At 34.7% G+C, this 14,547-nt stretch overlaps 1 protein-coding gene across 2 annotated transcripts in view; it reads left to right on the forward strand.

Annotated features, from left to right (window-relative positions):
* The first annotated feature begins 2,473 nt into the window (after positions 1–2,473).
* akap7 (A-kinase anchoring protein 7) overlaps positions 2,474–14,547 on the forward strand; it is a 57,167-nt gene continuing 45,093 nt past the window's right edge. The window contains exons 1-10 of one of the 2 annotated variants that reach the window (XM_087812823.1): positions 2,474–2,640; positions 2,757–2,868; positions 2,967–3,171; positions 3,430–3,576; positions 4,658–4,812; positions 6,256–6,392; positions 7,156–7,316; positions 10,575–10,687; positions 10,851–10,897; positions 11,004–11,104. In XM_087812823.1, coding sequence (XP_087668949.1) covers positions 3,009–3,171; positions 3,430–3,576; positions 4,658–4,812; positions 6,256–6,392; positions 7,156–7,316; positions 10,575–10,687; positions 10,851–10,897; positions 11,004–11,104 — 1,024 coding nt within the window. In that variant the 5' untranslated portion in view covers positions 2,474–2,640; positions 2,757–2,868; positions 2,967–3,008. Of the gene's footprint in view, positions 2,869–2,966; positions 3,172–3,429; positions 3,577–4,657; positions 4,813–6,255; positions 6,393–7,155; positions 7,317–10,574; positions 10,688–10,850; positions 10,898–11,003; positions 11,105–14,547 lie in introns of both variants that reach the window. The other variant, XM_087812822.1, reaches the window with a different exon arrangement.

The raw sequence follows: 14,547 nt of genomic DNA on the forward strand, positions 1-14,547 counted from the left end.
TAAAAAAAAAATACAACAAGATCATACGCACAATTACCTATACAGAAAAGTGTTACAAGTTTTATTTAACATTATAGAAAAAATAAAGAAAAAAAAAGAAAAAAAAGGGGAGTGAAAACAGCGATGTTACATCACAGATCTCTCCACCACATACACATTATTAAAGTTAAAATATCTTATTTAAATTTATTTGGAGTCACATATTTATTGTTGTTTTTCTTTTGATTTAGTCGTACATTTAAAAAAATAATTGTATAACTTTTAGGCTGAGTAGCAACAAAAAAGTATCCCTTTCTTATTCCTGGAGTTATTTTCTAAACTTTAAAAACTAGAAACAAAAGAATAATAATAATAATAAAGACATTTCCTTCTAAAGGCATAAAGCATAGCAGCATGAACTGAAGAGTGGAAACAAAGGCCACTTCTTGGTCCAATACATAATAATAAATAAGTTGCAAGTTGAATTATAAGTTGGCGCTGTAATTCAGACAGATTCTGCGAGTGTCGCTTTCTAATAAAGCTGTCACATTTGCATCCGCTGACTTACACCTACGATCGTTTTGAATTAATTCCTGTCACTTCCCCTTTTGATTTATGTATGCTGAGTAATGGAGGGAGGCGTCAGCTTCTCTGAATGCGCGTGCAGCCTTGACTGTTAAGTTAACACGTTGTCTAAATGAGGCGTCATCTTACTCTGTAGAAACGCAGTAACGTTGAGAGGACAAGAGGACAAACTAGCACAACGTCATTATCTTCTGGCTGCAGATTGTTTTATTGTCAGTGTGTGTATCCAGAGTTATGATCTCTGCGACATCAATGCTGTGTCTGTCGTGTTTTGTGAGAGTGCAATCATCACTAAACGCTCATTTTCTGCTGAATTCAAGTGGAAATTACAAAGCAATTCTCAATTTACACAAGTGCTGAGAGTGCACTACTTTTATTGAGGATACAAATTTCACTGATCTCTGGGATTCCTCAATATTACTCAGATGAAGCTTACACAGAGTTGTGTGCTCGATCTTCAAGGTTGTCTTGTTTCTGCCAATTGTCCCATGAATCAGTTTTCTTTTAAATAAATTTCAATATTTGTTTCTCCACTTTTGCCATTTATGTGTTGAACTCTGATCTGATGTTCAGTTGATATACAAGATTATCTTAACCAGGGATTTCAGGCAACTTCATTAGGGGTAATTTACAAATTGAAAATATTGTTTCTGGCCTCCCCTAGTGTCGGAGTTGTGTAACTGTAGTGTTGTCAATTATCACTTTAGAATTTGCCAATTATCTGCATGAAAATGTGTTTAAATAAACGAGAGAAAGGCTCCTCTGTCAGTTCCAAGTTTAATCTTACTAGTTCTACTACATGTGTCATGATTGTTGAACATTAAACCAATCATTCCATTATTTTTGGAAATGTCTAAATGATGACAACATATTGTTTAATCCACCCTGAGTGTTACTCTGGCAAAACTTCAACATGCATTGACTCTTGTATTAAATGTTTAGTCAAAGGTTTAAATAGCATTTGAATTTGCAACTTTTGATGGTGAATCGGTAAATAAGTACACATCAGTTTTGTGTAGGACTGAAGCACTTCTCAATTGGACCTCTGAAGCCATTTGTTAAAAAAATATATACATCTTACAACTACATTTGAGATCTTTATAAGAAGAAACAATTCAGAATCAGAATATTTTTTTATTGCCAGTGGTGTAAATGCAACAGAGGATTTTTTGGTGGCGTCAGTACAGAATAAAAGCATAAAATAGGATTGTGTAGTGTATATTTGTTAGTTTGTTTGTGTTTGAGTAAAAACACCTTTTGCAAAACATCTTGTGATTGATTTTCTGCGGAAAACATTTTGCATTTTCAATTTTATTTTGAAGTGTGGTATACTGTATATTTGTTTCGAGTTTTTTGTTTGTATTTATATCATTATTTTTACGTCATTTGTTTGAACTACATTCATCATTTAGAGTTCAATTTCCCATTGTGTATAGTTTACGTCCATATATGTATATATATATATAAATTATTTTTTTAAATTATTATTTTAAAGGTTCATATGAGAACGTACTTGAGAGTTGCAGTTGGTGAGCACTGCCCCCTGCTGCTTTTACAGCGCTGACAATAATTTATTTTATTTTTATTATACGGCTCTTTAAAATACGCATACATTAAATATTCAGTATAATATGTTATTTTTGTAAACAATTCTTGAAAAATGCAATACTGAGACAAGATAAACCAGCATTTGACATGGGATATCTCCTCGTATTTGTTGAGATTAATTTAAAAAAATACTGATGAATACAACTTCTGTGTTTTCTTTTATAAAACTTAAAATAAGCATTAACATACAAATGGCTACATAATTATGTCTTGTTTAAATTTCGAAAGATACTTCTTTTGACTTCCGACGCTCCCCGTAGCCGGAAGTGACGCATTGTTTACAAACCGTAACTTCCTTTCGGCATTTTTCTGAAGAGACGCTTGTAAATACTACAGTTTTTGTATTTGACTCGAAACTATCAACCAAACAACACGTGTATTGAGTTGTTCTTAGGATACTTAAGTTGTCATACTTTTAATCGTGAAACGCCAGCTAACTTGTGGCTAAGCTAACAGGCTGCGGCGAGCGTGAGTCATTTCAACAGGTGTCTTGGATGTGTCTGCAAACTGTCAATGAGTCAAAGGTTAAGAATCTGCAAGGGTTTCTAAAGTGTCTAAATGCTCCTCGGCCGCGTTTTACTCAGGTTCAGATCATCGTGCGTGAGAGGTGTCCACGTTCATCTGCCAAACAGATGTGCAACTTTAAATGATAAATCCAAGCTTCTGAAATATCCGTCACACCAAATACAAATACAGGTATTCTACATTGATCTGTACTATTTATTGCATGCAAAATGAATGCATTAATCATTTGACTGTTGTTTTAATTATTGCTATGAATTTGTTCTTTGCAGACAAACGCACGATCCAGTCTGTCTCAGGTTGTTACGAATATCATGGAACCTGGAAATGTATCCATTGTGTTAAACGATGATGATGAGGATGAAGAAGGTGATGGTCCTGCAGAGAGTGAGGACGTGAAAAAGGACATGACTTCCAATGTGTTGGTTACAGTTCCCAAAGCAAAAATAGATCAAGTGACTACGGATTCTAATATAAGTAAGTAAAGCATTTATAGCTAGTTCTGATTTTACACCACAGAATGCTCATTGTATAGCTATATGAACTTGATTTATAATTATTTTAAGTCTTGACTTCTGTCTTTTAAAGGAAAAAGTTTACTATACCCTTTTAAACGCAACTTTTCAAATAAAATGATTAACCTTTGACACATTTCTCCAACCTCTTCTTGTTTCTACCAGTTCATATCGTATTGAAAGGATTGATTTAACTCGTTTTTTCCTGAACTCCCGACAGAAACGAATAAATATTTAATGAGGAAGATGAAGAGAAAGGAGAAAATGAGGATGAAGAAAAACGATAAGTCGGATAAGTCGCTGGAAGATTTGAATGCCGAGCTTCCGTTTGCGCTCACAAGCCCCACATCATGGACACAGTTGGGATGTATGAACCAGTTTTTCTTCCGATATTATCTGAAATTGGTTTACTAATAAATGTAAAAATCTAGTGTATTACTTGTAATAATGATGTTATTATACTTAGAAATACACTTATATATGGATAGGATAACATGCGTTTGTGTCTTCTCGTCTGGACTATTGCAACAGTTTATTTTCATGTTTTAACAAGAAGGAGTAGCGAGAATTCTGACCTGCTCTAGTAGAAGAACTCACATTTCTCCGATCGTTAAATGTCTTTACAAATATAAATTACTTACTTACTTACTTAAATCAGTTGTTTGTGTAAAGTCAAAATAAATTCACAAGCTCAATGTTAACTTTTCTACACACAGATAATAATAATAATAATAATAGATTTTATTTAAAAGCGCCTTACAGGAGACTGAATGTCGCTTCACAGTAAAATCACATAATACGATAAAAATCCTATACTTGTTAATGGGATTTAGACCAATAAAAAAAGTTGTAGATTTTAAAGGTCATGTATACATTATATTTATTTTATTAAGTATATATATTTTTCAAAATATATTAAAAATAATGCTATCTATTTAAATTATTAAACACTTTTTTGCTTTAAATGTTTTATTTTTGCAAATAGTATTTGAACATTACCATTAAAGTTACTTGCCACAGCTAGTTTAATGGGACGTCATCCTTTTTTTTCCACATATTTTCTTCTCTTCATAATCTCCTTTAAGTAAGTAATGGTTATCCAAACAGACAAATTGTTCGGATTGTATTCATCTTCTCCATTTTGTGTTTCTCATCATTTCTGACATTTTTCTTGATGTATTAATTTTTGACATAGTCTTATCACCCCTAAGTATAACCTTAGTAACTCCAAATATACTTTATTTTATATTGTCACATACTAAAATCTGTCTTTTGAGCTTAACTGTACTATTATAGACTAGTTATATTATTTTACATTAGTCACACAATGAATGTAAATAATATTGCTTTTTTCCATTTGTACTGTCTGTAGCTCTACTATGTCCCAATTTGTAGATTTATTGCGAGATATTGACACAGTCTTTGATAACTGTGTTGTCATTTTAAAGTTCCAGATCAAGAATCTTTTGACAAGAAGAGAAAGCGGAAGAGAGGAGAGAGTGGAGCTCGTGTGGACAGCGAGGAAGATTTAGAGAAGAAGAAAAAAAAGAACGAGATTCAGCGTCCAAACTATTTTGTTTCCATCCCGATCATCAACACAGAGGTGACCTACTTACTCAATATAATAATGTTTAGTATAACTTGATCTGAAATGTGTAATACATTTAAACGCACTGTGTATTTCAGTGCAACTGTATCACTCGTTTGGTTATAACATCTTTCACACAGGAAAGTAAAGAATGCATACAGTGACGTCTGGGCTTCGTTTGTGGTGCAATCTAAAAGCCACAAAGCATCACATGCAAAACCAATATTGCTTCCACCACAGTCGATGCTACAGCATTTTTGTTCCAGTTCTCACGGTTTCCACAAACCGTTATCATTGATGAAAGATTATGAAATTGTTCTTTTGAATTAATGACTGCCTACATGTATACACTTAAAATAAAATATTATTTTGAGGTTGTGGAAGTTTCAAAAACTAGAAAGAAAACTGCACTGTGCAGTGCTCTAAACAATTTTAGTGATATCATCTGAATATCATACCATAATACTTCAGGGGAGTGGTCAAAATCTTTAACCCTTTTGTTATATCAGGGTCAAGGTGACCCGAAGGCCCGAAAACAAATATGTTTGTAGTATCCCTTGTGTTGCCTCTGGGTCAAGGTGAACGATCTCCACCACTGCATATGTATTTAACCATTCATTTGTTATTGCATGTACTTTGGGGCTTCAAATCATTTTTCTTAAAGGTCAACTGATGTGTTCATTGGAGTGTCCCTCCAATTGATCTTGGACCTCTATTTGAGCCAAAACACTTTGTTTTTCTGGAGCTTTAATCTTGTTTACCGTAACCACACCCACGCTGCTGTGATTGGTCAAGCATTAAGGTTTGTCACCGTGGGTCACCAATCTTGGAAGTCTCGACCTCCAAGGGACGCATTGTATAAACAAAACGGGGCGTGATTATAGCTGGCTGGAGGAGGAGTGAAAGCATTATCGCATCATAATGGACTCCGCTCTCGTAACCTCTCATTTGTTGAGATTTGATGAAGACTTTAACATTTGAATCATGTGAGTGAGTAAGGAGGGTTGATTTTTTTTAAGAAGTTGCTCTTAAATGATTGAAAAAGAGCAACTAACTATTGATGGAACACTCTTTTTAAAATGATATAAAAGGACATATTGCTACACATGTATTTAAACGACAGAAGGAGCAGATGGCTTGTCTTAATTAAAAGTTTTTTTAGTGTATCGTTATACACAGTAGTTTAAAGACGTATTCTGTAGGAAAAAAAAACATTTTAAAGTGGTAGGTTGTGCCAACATCACATTGTTTTCTACCCTGAGCAGTTTTATGCAGAAAGCAATGATTAGAATAAGTGTCTAAAGTTGCACTTACTTTTTTAGTTATTACTTACTTACTTACTTTCGTCTCCCACAGAGTCGATTGTTTTAAACTCCAGCTTGACTCCAAAAGAACGATTAAATTAAACCACAACAGTTTTTTTTTCTACTTTTTAATTGCGAGCCTGTTTAATTGCAGATCAAATCTGCCGTGAAGGAAGTGCAGGAGGCGGTGCTTCAACTCGAGCCTCGGTTAGCCAAAACCATGATCCCCGTCCCGACACTGCACATCACTCTGTTAGTTACTCATCTGTCCAATCAGGAGCAAGTGGATCGGTGAGTGGATAACGTACACATTAATATATGAAGGAATAGAAGATTTTTTGAGCCAGAATTTCAATATGGATATGCTAGTTTTTGTAACTCTTTGTTGTCACTGATTATGTTGTCCAGGATTCAATATGTGACTATTTTAGTGTAACATCTTTACTCAAACTTAAAAAAAAAAGATTTTGTTCGTAACAATTCTGTAGATGTATTTTCTTTTTTTTAAAACCAAATTTAGACATTTTCCTACTTATCTAGTCAAATACTTTTGTATTTTAAGAAGATAAACAAGATGTTTGTGCACAAATGCTTATGCTGTATTTGGCAATGGCGTGTTCGTTTTTACAGCATCACAGTTACACTTTTGTGACACTAGTGGTCGCCCGAAACATTCATTTTTTTAACTTGCATATTGAGCATGATTTGCTTCCATAGAATCATTTCAAACGCAGACATTAGCAATATTTGTGGACAACAATTCCTTTAGCCACGCATACATCGGAGTGTGTGTCCGATCGCTGATGTAAAGCCGCCGCTCCGAACACATCACTCGACTCAAAAATGCATCACTGGGATATAATTTCATCCACGTCATGTGACAACTGATGACCTTGTGACCATTGGAGTGGAAGATTTGGACATTAGTAATCACCCGATTCTGTCCTTATGTAATATGAGAGGGAGGAAAAGAGAGGATTAAGTTGTTAGTAAGTGAGTGTGTGTATTTGTGTGTTTGTGTGTGCGCACATTAATGTTTGTATTCCCGTGTCAGGGCAGCCGGCGTGTTGGAAGAAGTCCGGCCGTCATTGGTGGAGCTGCTGGGTGGGCGGGATCTGGTGCTGCCCTTCTCTGGCATCAGTCATTTCAGGAAGGAGGTGGTGTTTGTCGGCCTGGCCCCGGGACAGCACAGACTTACTCTGGACCGCCTGGCAGGTCAGTGATGTTCGGCTCGCTCTTATTGATTTGCCTTAGAAGCTTTGGAGTGCTCCACTTTCATATAAACTGTTTGAATAAAATAAAAAAAAATATATATATATATATAATTGTTTGATTGTTATTGTTATGACTGGATGCTAGTTGTTGTTTTTTTTATTGACATTAACCTGGAATTTTTTTCCAGATGTATCCACATTTAAAATGTATAAATATTGGATTACATTTTTTTTAATATATCTGTGATTCTCATTTGCAAGTATGACGATGAGTTTATGCCTCTAGCAATGAGCTAATGTTTAAGAGGATTCTCTCCATTAGTGGTTTTGGACACATCCGCTCACGCGGAAAATAAGCTTTTTTTATTTAATGTCCACGCTGGTATCACTCCAGGATTAGATTCATTTATTTTTATTTTTATTTTATTGAAAACTGTTTTATGACATATAAATTTCAATTTCTTATGGGATTACGTAAAAGAACAAATAGGTTAATGCTGGAGCCTGAAGCAAAACTGAAACGCAGCCTAAACACGAACATCGCATGTAGGTTTGAGTTCATTCGATCCATATTTATAATTGTAAACTTTTTAGTGAATTAACAATTAAAAATTAAAAGTATGATTTATCACCTTTTCAGACGGACAGTTTGCACAACATGCATACATAAGAATGACACTACATTGCACCAAACAATATGAAAACAAGATAGATTACGTGATGTATTCAAATAGCAAATTACAATAGATGCAATCAGAGGATTGAAACTTGAAAGTGAATAAAATATGATACGAGTACAAATGTTTTCTATCTGTAATTAAAAGAAAAATATTTTACCATCTTAATTTTATCTTAAAACATTACAGACGTGTACATTTTCTTAAATTGATTTTTTCACTGTATATTTATTCTTCAGTAAAAAAAAGTCAATTGTTTGTGATTTTAACCGTAATTTTAAATGGCCGTAGTTTTTTCAACACTTTCAACTATACAAATACTTTTTAATTTTAACTTTGCCTGAGCTTTTATTTATTTTATTTTATTATTTATTTATTTTTTACTTTTATTTACCCTTCAAATAATACTTTAATATTGTTAATAGTCTTGTTGTTTTTATTACTATTTTTATTCTTCTTCTTATTATTATTATTATAATAACAATATTCATTATTATTACCACAATTAAACTATGGTTATAAAAGTTTTGGAAATAATATTGCATATTCTATTAAAAATTGTCTTGTATATCCATTTTTTCTAATTTTATTTAATTTCTATTTACGTACCTTTTATTACATTCACATCAACTCCGCCTATATACAGTACACAGTACCCTTTTAAAATGTACATTTTATCGTGAAAATAAAATGAAAAAGCAGCGAAACTTAATGATTTAAATCCTTGGAAACATTTCAAGCCCCAAAATCTTTAGATTTGGCAGCAAACTCATCCGAGCAACAGTTGGTTCATTAGTTTAGTCTTTTTTTTCAAGCTGTAAAAACGAATGTTGTTAGTGCTGAACCATGCCCAGCATTCACAATTTTTCGATGTTTCCCGAATGGGATGAAAAATGTACATGAAAGATCTTTTTGATCAGCAGTATGTTTCCATCATCTGAGCAGAAAATCCAATCCCGTATCCATCTATTTCATCTCAGATAAATAAAATAGTTTAGAGAAAAGCCCTCAGAACTGTGTCAGATCAAACGGAAACTCCTCTAAATACCTGCTGAGCGTGACAAACCAACGTGGCCCAGTTTCTGACATTGACTTGATTGGAGGGGGAACTCAATGAAATGACCCACAAACGTTATTCAACAGCCTTGTCTGGTGCGGATAAATAGTACACAATCCAGCTCAGATTAACTCATGAACACACACAAGAATTAAATACCCTTGTTGTTTATGCATCGCTTTTGTGTGTTCCCTGAAAATATGTAACTGGTGTTGCTTTTGTTAACCCCGGAGCAGCACTCAGACAGGAAATTAGCCTCTTCTGTCTTCATGTCTGCTCTCTACACCTCATTTATCGATTAAATACTCACCTTTCCGTCTCTGCCGAGCCCCTGCTCTAAAAATACATCAGTTGTTTCCTTCTTTAAACCTCTTCGCTGCTCGTTGACTCTAAACGTCCTCGTTGTCTGATTGTCGACTGCCTTCATTTCATTTCTATATTGGTGCATAGTTCAGGTTATTTAGGAGTTTGTGTGTGTGTGTGTGTTCATAAAATGGTTTATTAAAAGAGAAGTGCAGTTTGAAAACTAAAAGTCCATCTATTTTTTGGATAAATTTAAAAAGCACATAGATTTTAAATATAATAATTGCTTTTATTAAACTGTTTTCTGTGTTTTTTTCTAATGTTTATGTTACATATTGAAGATTAGCAACAACCACTCCATACACACATCCTTTCATTAGAATTCTGACTTATCGACTGATCTTTGGGCATTTCATGTAGATAATTTTCTGTTAATTATAAGAAATTGTCCATTATCATGAGTCAGGGCTGTTAAACAAAATGTACTTTATATATGTTGACTATCACCAGCCCTCCTCTGAAATTGACCACAAACAGATGTAATATCAGTACAATTTCAGCTTAATTTATAATTTTTTTTAAATAATATTAGCATCAATGAGGTTCACTTTAAACTTGTTGATTTAATGGAGTCAAATTTTAGATTTTTGGAACTTCTGAATTTGATTATTTCTTTTCTATAAACGGGTGAAAGTTTCAGTTAGTGCATATCTATTCGGATTCTGGCCGTTAATAAGTCTTCACCCACGTTTTTATTTTCTTAATTCTTCCTCTCTTGCGGGCCACATAATATAAGTTGTTGGGCCACATTTGTCCCCCGGGTCATGAGTTGGCCACGCGTGTGCTAAATTGTCGGGGTTATGTTCCATAAGAGGACATACGTGGTTGACCTTATGAGTCTAGGAAGGGCGGCATCCCCTCAGACAATCTTTGGAATGCTGGAGGTCGAGGCCTGACTGGAGAAATATATTATTTTATCAAGGAAGTTGCAGCAGGATTGCTAAATGCTGCAGAATGCTTTTTTTTCCAAGTTTAAATTAATTGTGCAAGTGTTGAGACAGAAAAAAAGAGATGTTCGGTCACTACCAGGGACTCTTAAGAGACGCTGGAGAAAGTCAAGTTAATTCTTAGTCGGATATAAGGGAAAGGGCTAAGGGGTAAGATTGGGATGCAGCCCTTAAATGGAATTTCCCTCGTCAAGTTCATATCATTTATTTTCCAGGTTTGCTACGGAACTCTTTCGAGCAGCACGGCCTTGTGCGGGGGGGCGACCGCGGGTTTGAACCTCACCTCACCATTATGAAGCTCTCCAGAGCCTCCAAGCTCAAATCTCAGGTACGGATAATCGGAACAACATCTCGAATAAAGGTCGCAGGTGGAACCGTGTCTTCCGCCTGATGACACCCTGGTGATCTTTTCCTCCCCGGCGCCTCCTGGACGACATTCTTCTTCTCCTCTTATCTGTTCGTATCGCACTGACAGGTTTTTATTCACTCAGGGACTGAAGCGCGTGGATCCTGCTCTCTACTCCAGCTACACAAGCAGGTTGGTGCTTGAATATCAACTTGTATTACAGTTTTTATTATATATTATTGAAAAAAAACTGGTTTGTTAAGCAGTGAGATTTCATCCTTGATGTTTGTCAAATCAGGTTTTTCGGTGATCAAACGGTGGAGAGGCTGGATCTGTGTTCCATGTTGAAGAAAAAGCAGCCAGATGGATACTACCACACTGAGACGTCGCTGCCTCTGAGTAAGTTTCTATTTCAACACTTATATTTATTGATTCATTTAACTAGTATTATATTTCAATATAATCCTGTTTAAAAGCTGCTAAACTCGTGTGGCACCGGTTCCATCCTAGACATAATGCTGGATATGATGTCATTTTGAGTGCATTAACCACAATAACACACGGTGAGTCACAGCGGATTATCTCTCTTGAGTGCTGCCAGTGAAGTGAATCTTGTTTTCATAAATTCATGCAATGCACCAGATCAGCCACTAGAGTGTGCTGTTCGCTTGCACAAAATATCGATGTGAGTTTAACGGTGTATTTTTGTCGCACAAAAAATGTAAAGGCACAAAAGAGATCCTAGATATGTAACTTCATACATTTTTAAACATTAGATTAAAAGTCATGGATTGATGTGAGCTGATTTTATAAGCGTCACAGATATACCACAACACACACAATCAATAAGTAAGTAAGTCATTTATATTTATAGAGCCCTTTTTAGACCAGGGTCACAAAGCGCTTAAACAATCATAAAAAATAAGTTTAATAAGTAATGCCACATGTAGTACAAGCACTGTCATGAGGAGGTCATCAAATTAATGGATGAGAAAATAAAATATTTGTCAAGTTTGTTTAGGTATAAAATAATTTATGTAAAAAATAATATAATACAACTTACATAAATTAGGACAGTATTTTTGGGTACTTTTTATTTCATATACAGTTTGAAGCTTCTCACCATGAACAAATAAACATGTGCTAAACTAAATAAAATAAAATGATAATAATAATAATTAAATATCCAGGCACATTTGTAGAAAGGAGATATCACTTGAAATGGATAATAAAATATGCACAAATAAAAAACTGAGATGATATGTTTTTATTTTCATGATCTTACACGATTTGTATGTATTTATCTGTTAATAAATGCGTGAAAATTAGAATCTTTCAGAGCACAAAACTGAAGGGCATGTTTACAGGTAGACCAAGGAATAATGATAACAGACACTTGGCCACATGTGGCTCCCATGGTGCACTCTGACACAGTTCTGCCAAAGAGTGATGAAACCTGTAGAAGGTTCTTGAATCATCAAATTGTGAACATCTGTTTATTATCATTTCCTGTTTATTCCTCTGAAATCGTTTCATTTATTATGAGATGTTTTACTTACAGACGAATAAACATGGACAGAAACATAACTAAAGAAGCATTTCCTAAACATTATTTTAGATGAAAAACATTAAAAGATGGACTTAACGATGATGATGATAAAATATCACATAACTATTTCTTTTCACACTAGCCAGAGATGTTGAATCTACAAATGCTGTTACTGCATTATTGGATCTAATTTGTGCAGAACAGCCGTATTAACTCTTTCATCCTAGTTTGTGTTTCCGCTTATTAAAAGAGATGAAGCTTCGCTCACAAGATGGCTATGATTGCAGATCGAATCAGTCTGATGTGTGATCATGATTAGCAATCATGTTTTCGGCAGGTGGTTAATTGCGGTGTAATTATTCATCCATTCATTTTGTTGCTGATTATTATGGGCTGGAGCTTTTTGGGCTCTCAGGAGTGTAGTTCATCGCTGTGAATATTGACCGAGATGATTTGTTTTTGAGACAGGGGGGTCACATAAAATGACTAGGTGGACCAGATTGTGTCCCCTCTGATGTGAGGCTGCAGCTCTGACCAGCTACAAACTTCTACAACATTGATGGTGCATTCTGGGAACCATAGGCAAGTGTAGAGAGACTTGTGGTGATTTGAGTTCTCCTCTTGTAAAGAACGTGATCAAGCATAATGATTTTCTGAAGAGCTATTATCTCACCCTGCTGGACCATCCCGAAAATGTGCTGATGTGAGGCTATGAACGAGCTTCTATTAAATCCACAGACCAAGGGGCAGAAAATTGACCATTTCAGAATCGATTCAAAATGAGCGGCGGACATTGCATGACCTATAAAACTGATAATGAGAAATGAAACCGAGATCAGAGTATGAATATTAACTTGATCCATCATATTGATCCTTTAAAATCCTTTCACGCATCATTATTTCCTTCTGTGTGTGCAGCAGACCATTAACTCTGGACTAAACCGCTGCCAGAAAGTAGTAATCTGGATAATATAGAGTGAAAACTTGAGGCTTTGAACAGTCTGCAGAGAGGATTTATCCGAGAGGAAACACACTTTTCCACTTCTTTTTCCAAAACATTCAAATTGAATGACATATCCCCACAATTAAAGCAAAATATTGTGTTAAAACTTATAACTGTTTTTATTTTAATGCTAAAAATGTATCTTGGTTCTAGTTGTGTACAGTTCCGTGCTGTCAAGTTGCAGTTAAGATTTGAACGTGAACCTCTAAAGACACTGCTGAGCAAAGCTTCTGTTATATATGATCCCAATAGAAACATATCAGTTCCAACCTCGTGCTTTTTTAAGCATCTATTCACTCCTTCCACATGTGATCCAGCTTTGTAGAGGCTCTACTGTGTAAGCATGAACAGTAAACAGGATCACACAGAACATTTTTAGAACGATTCTTTCATTTGCAGCCTCATATCCCCACAGTCTGTACGACAAAATTGCATCTGAATGAGATCAATGATGTTGCAAGTGAATTCTTCCTGCATACTAAACTAGTGTGTGCAGAGCTTGGTAGAGTTGAACTGACATGTATTGCTAACCTTTAAGCATCTTCTTTATTTTAATTGGTCTCAACTCTCTGTTTTATTCCCAGTAGCCCTTTTTATAACCTCTATTCTATATTGTTTGAATGTTTAGTGTCAAGCAGGAATGTTTTCACAAATGTTGGGATGGAAATTGAACTGAAATTCAAGTCTCTGAACATTTTTTTTATATACATCGTCTTAGTAGTGATGTCCTGATGAAGCTTCACGAAACAGTGTCACCATTTTCCGACCTTAGAAGAAACCTCACTTAAACAAATGATAGGAGGTTTCATTCAAACAGTTGATAAAAGCCAAGGGTTATTCAGCAAAGAGTGACATCTAGTGGGTTTTGGATAAGTCTCGGCAACTTTTCCAACTTTTCAATACTTGGCTCTAAATAGGCGCCGCAGAATGACTTGGTTCTGTTTTTCTATTGCTTATTTTGTGTGTGATTAAATTCTGATTCTTATTCTAAAGAAAGATTGGTACATATATTTATAATACTTCTTTCACTTCCTTTCTGGGTAGTGCTTATGACTCAATATGTATTGTGAAAATATATATTTAAGCTTTTTATTTTGTGATGTCACGTTACATTTAAATATAATCAACATAAAAGTCAAACAAGTAACAATTTCTGATATCATAACTACTATAACTATAACACTTTTTATACACTTATGTCCCTGTTAAAGAAAAAATACTGAACATCTTCAACCTTTTTCCACCGTATTTTCTGAACTTATTGTAGTTAAAGTTTGAACAATCAAGACT

This window comes from Callionymus lyra, chromosome 17 (assembly GCF_982586985.1).
Source record: "Callionymus lyra chromosome 17, fCalLyr1.hap1.1, whole genome shotgun sequence".
NCBI classification, from domain to species: Eukaryota; Metazoa; Chordata; class Actinopteri; order Syngnathiformes; family Callionymidae; genus Callionymus; species Callionymus lyra.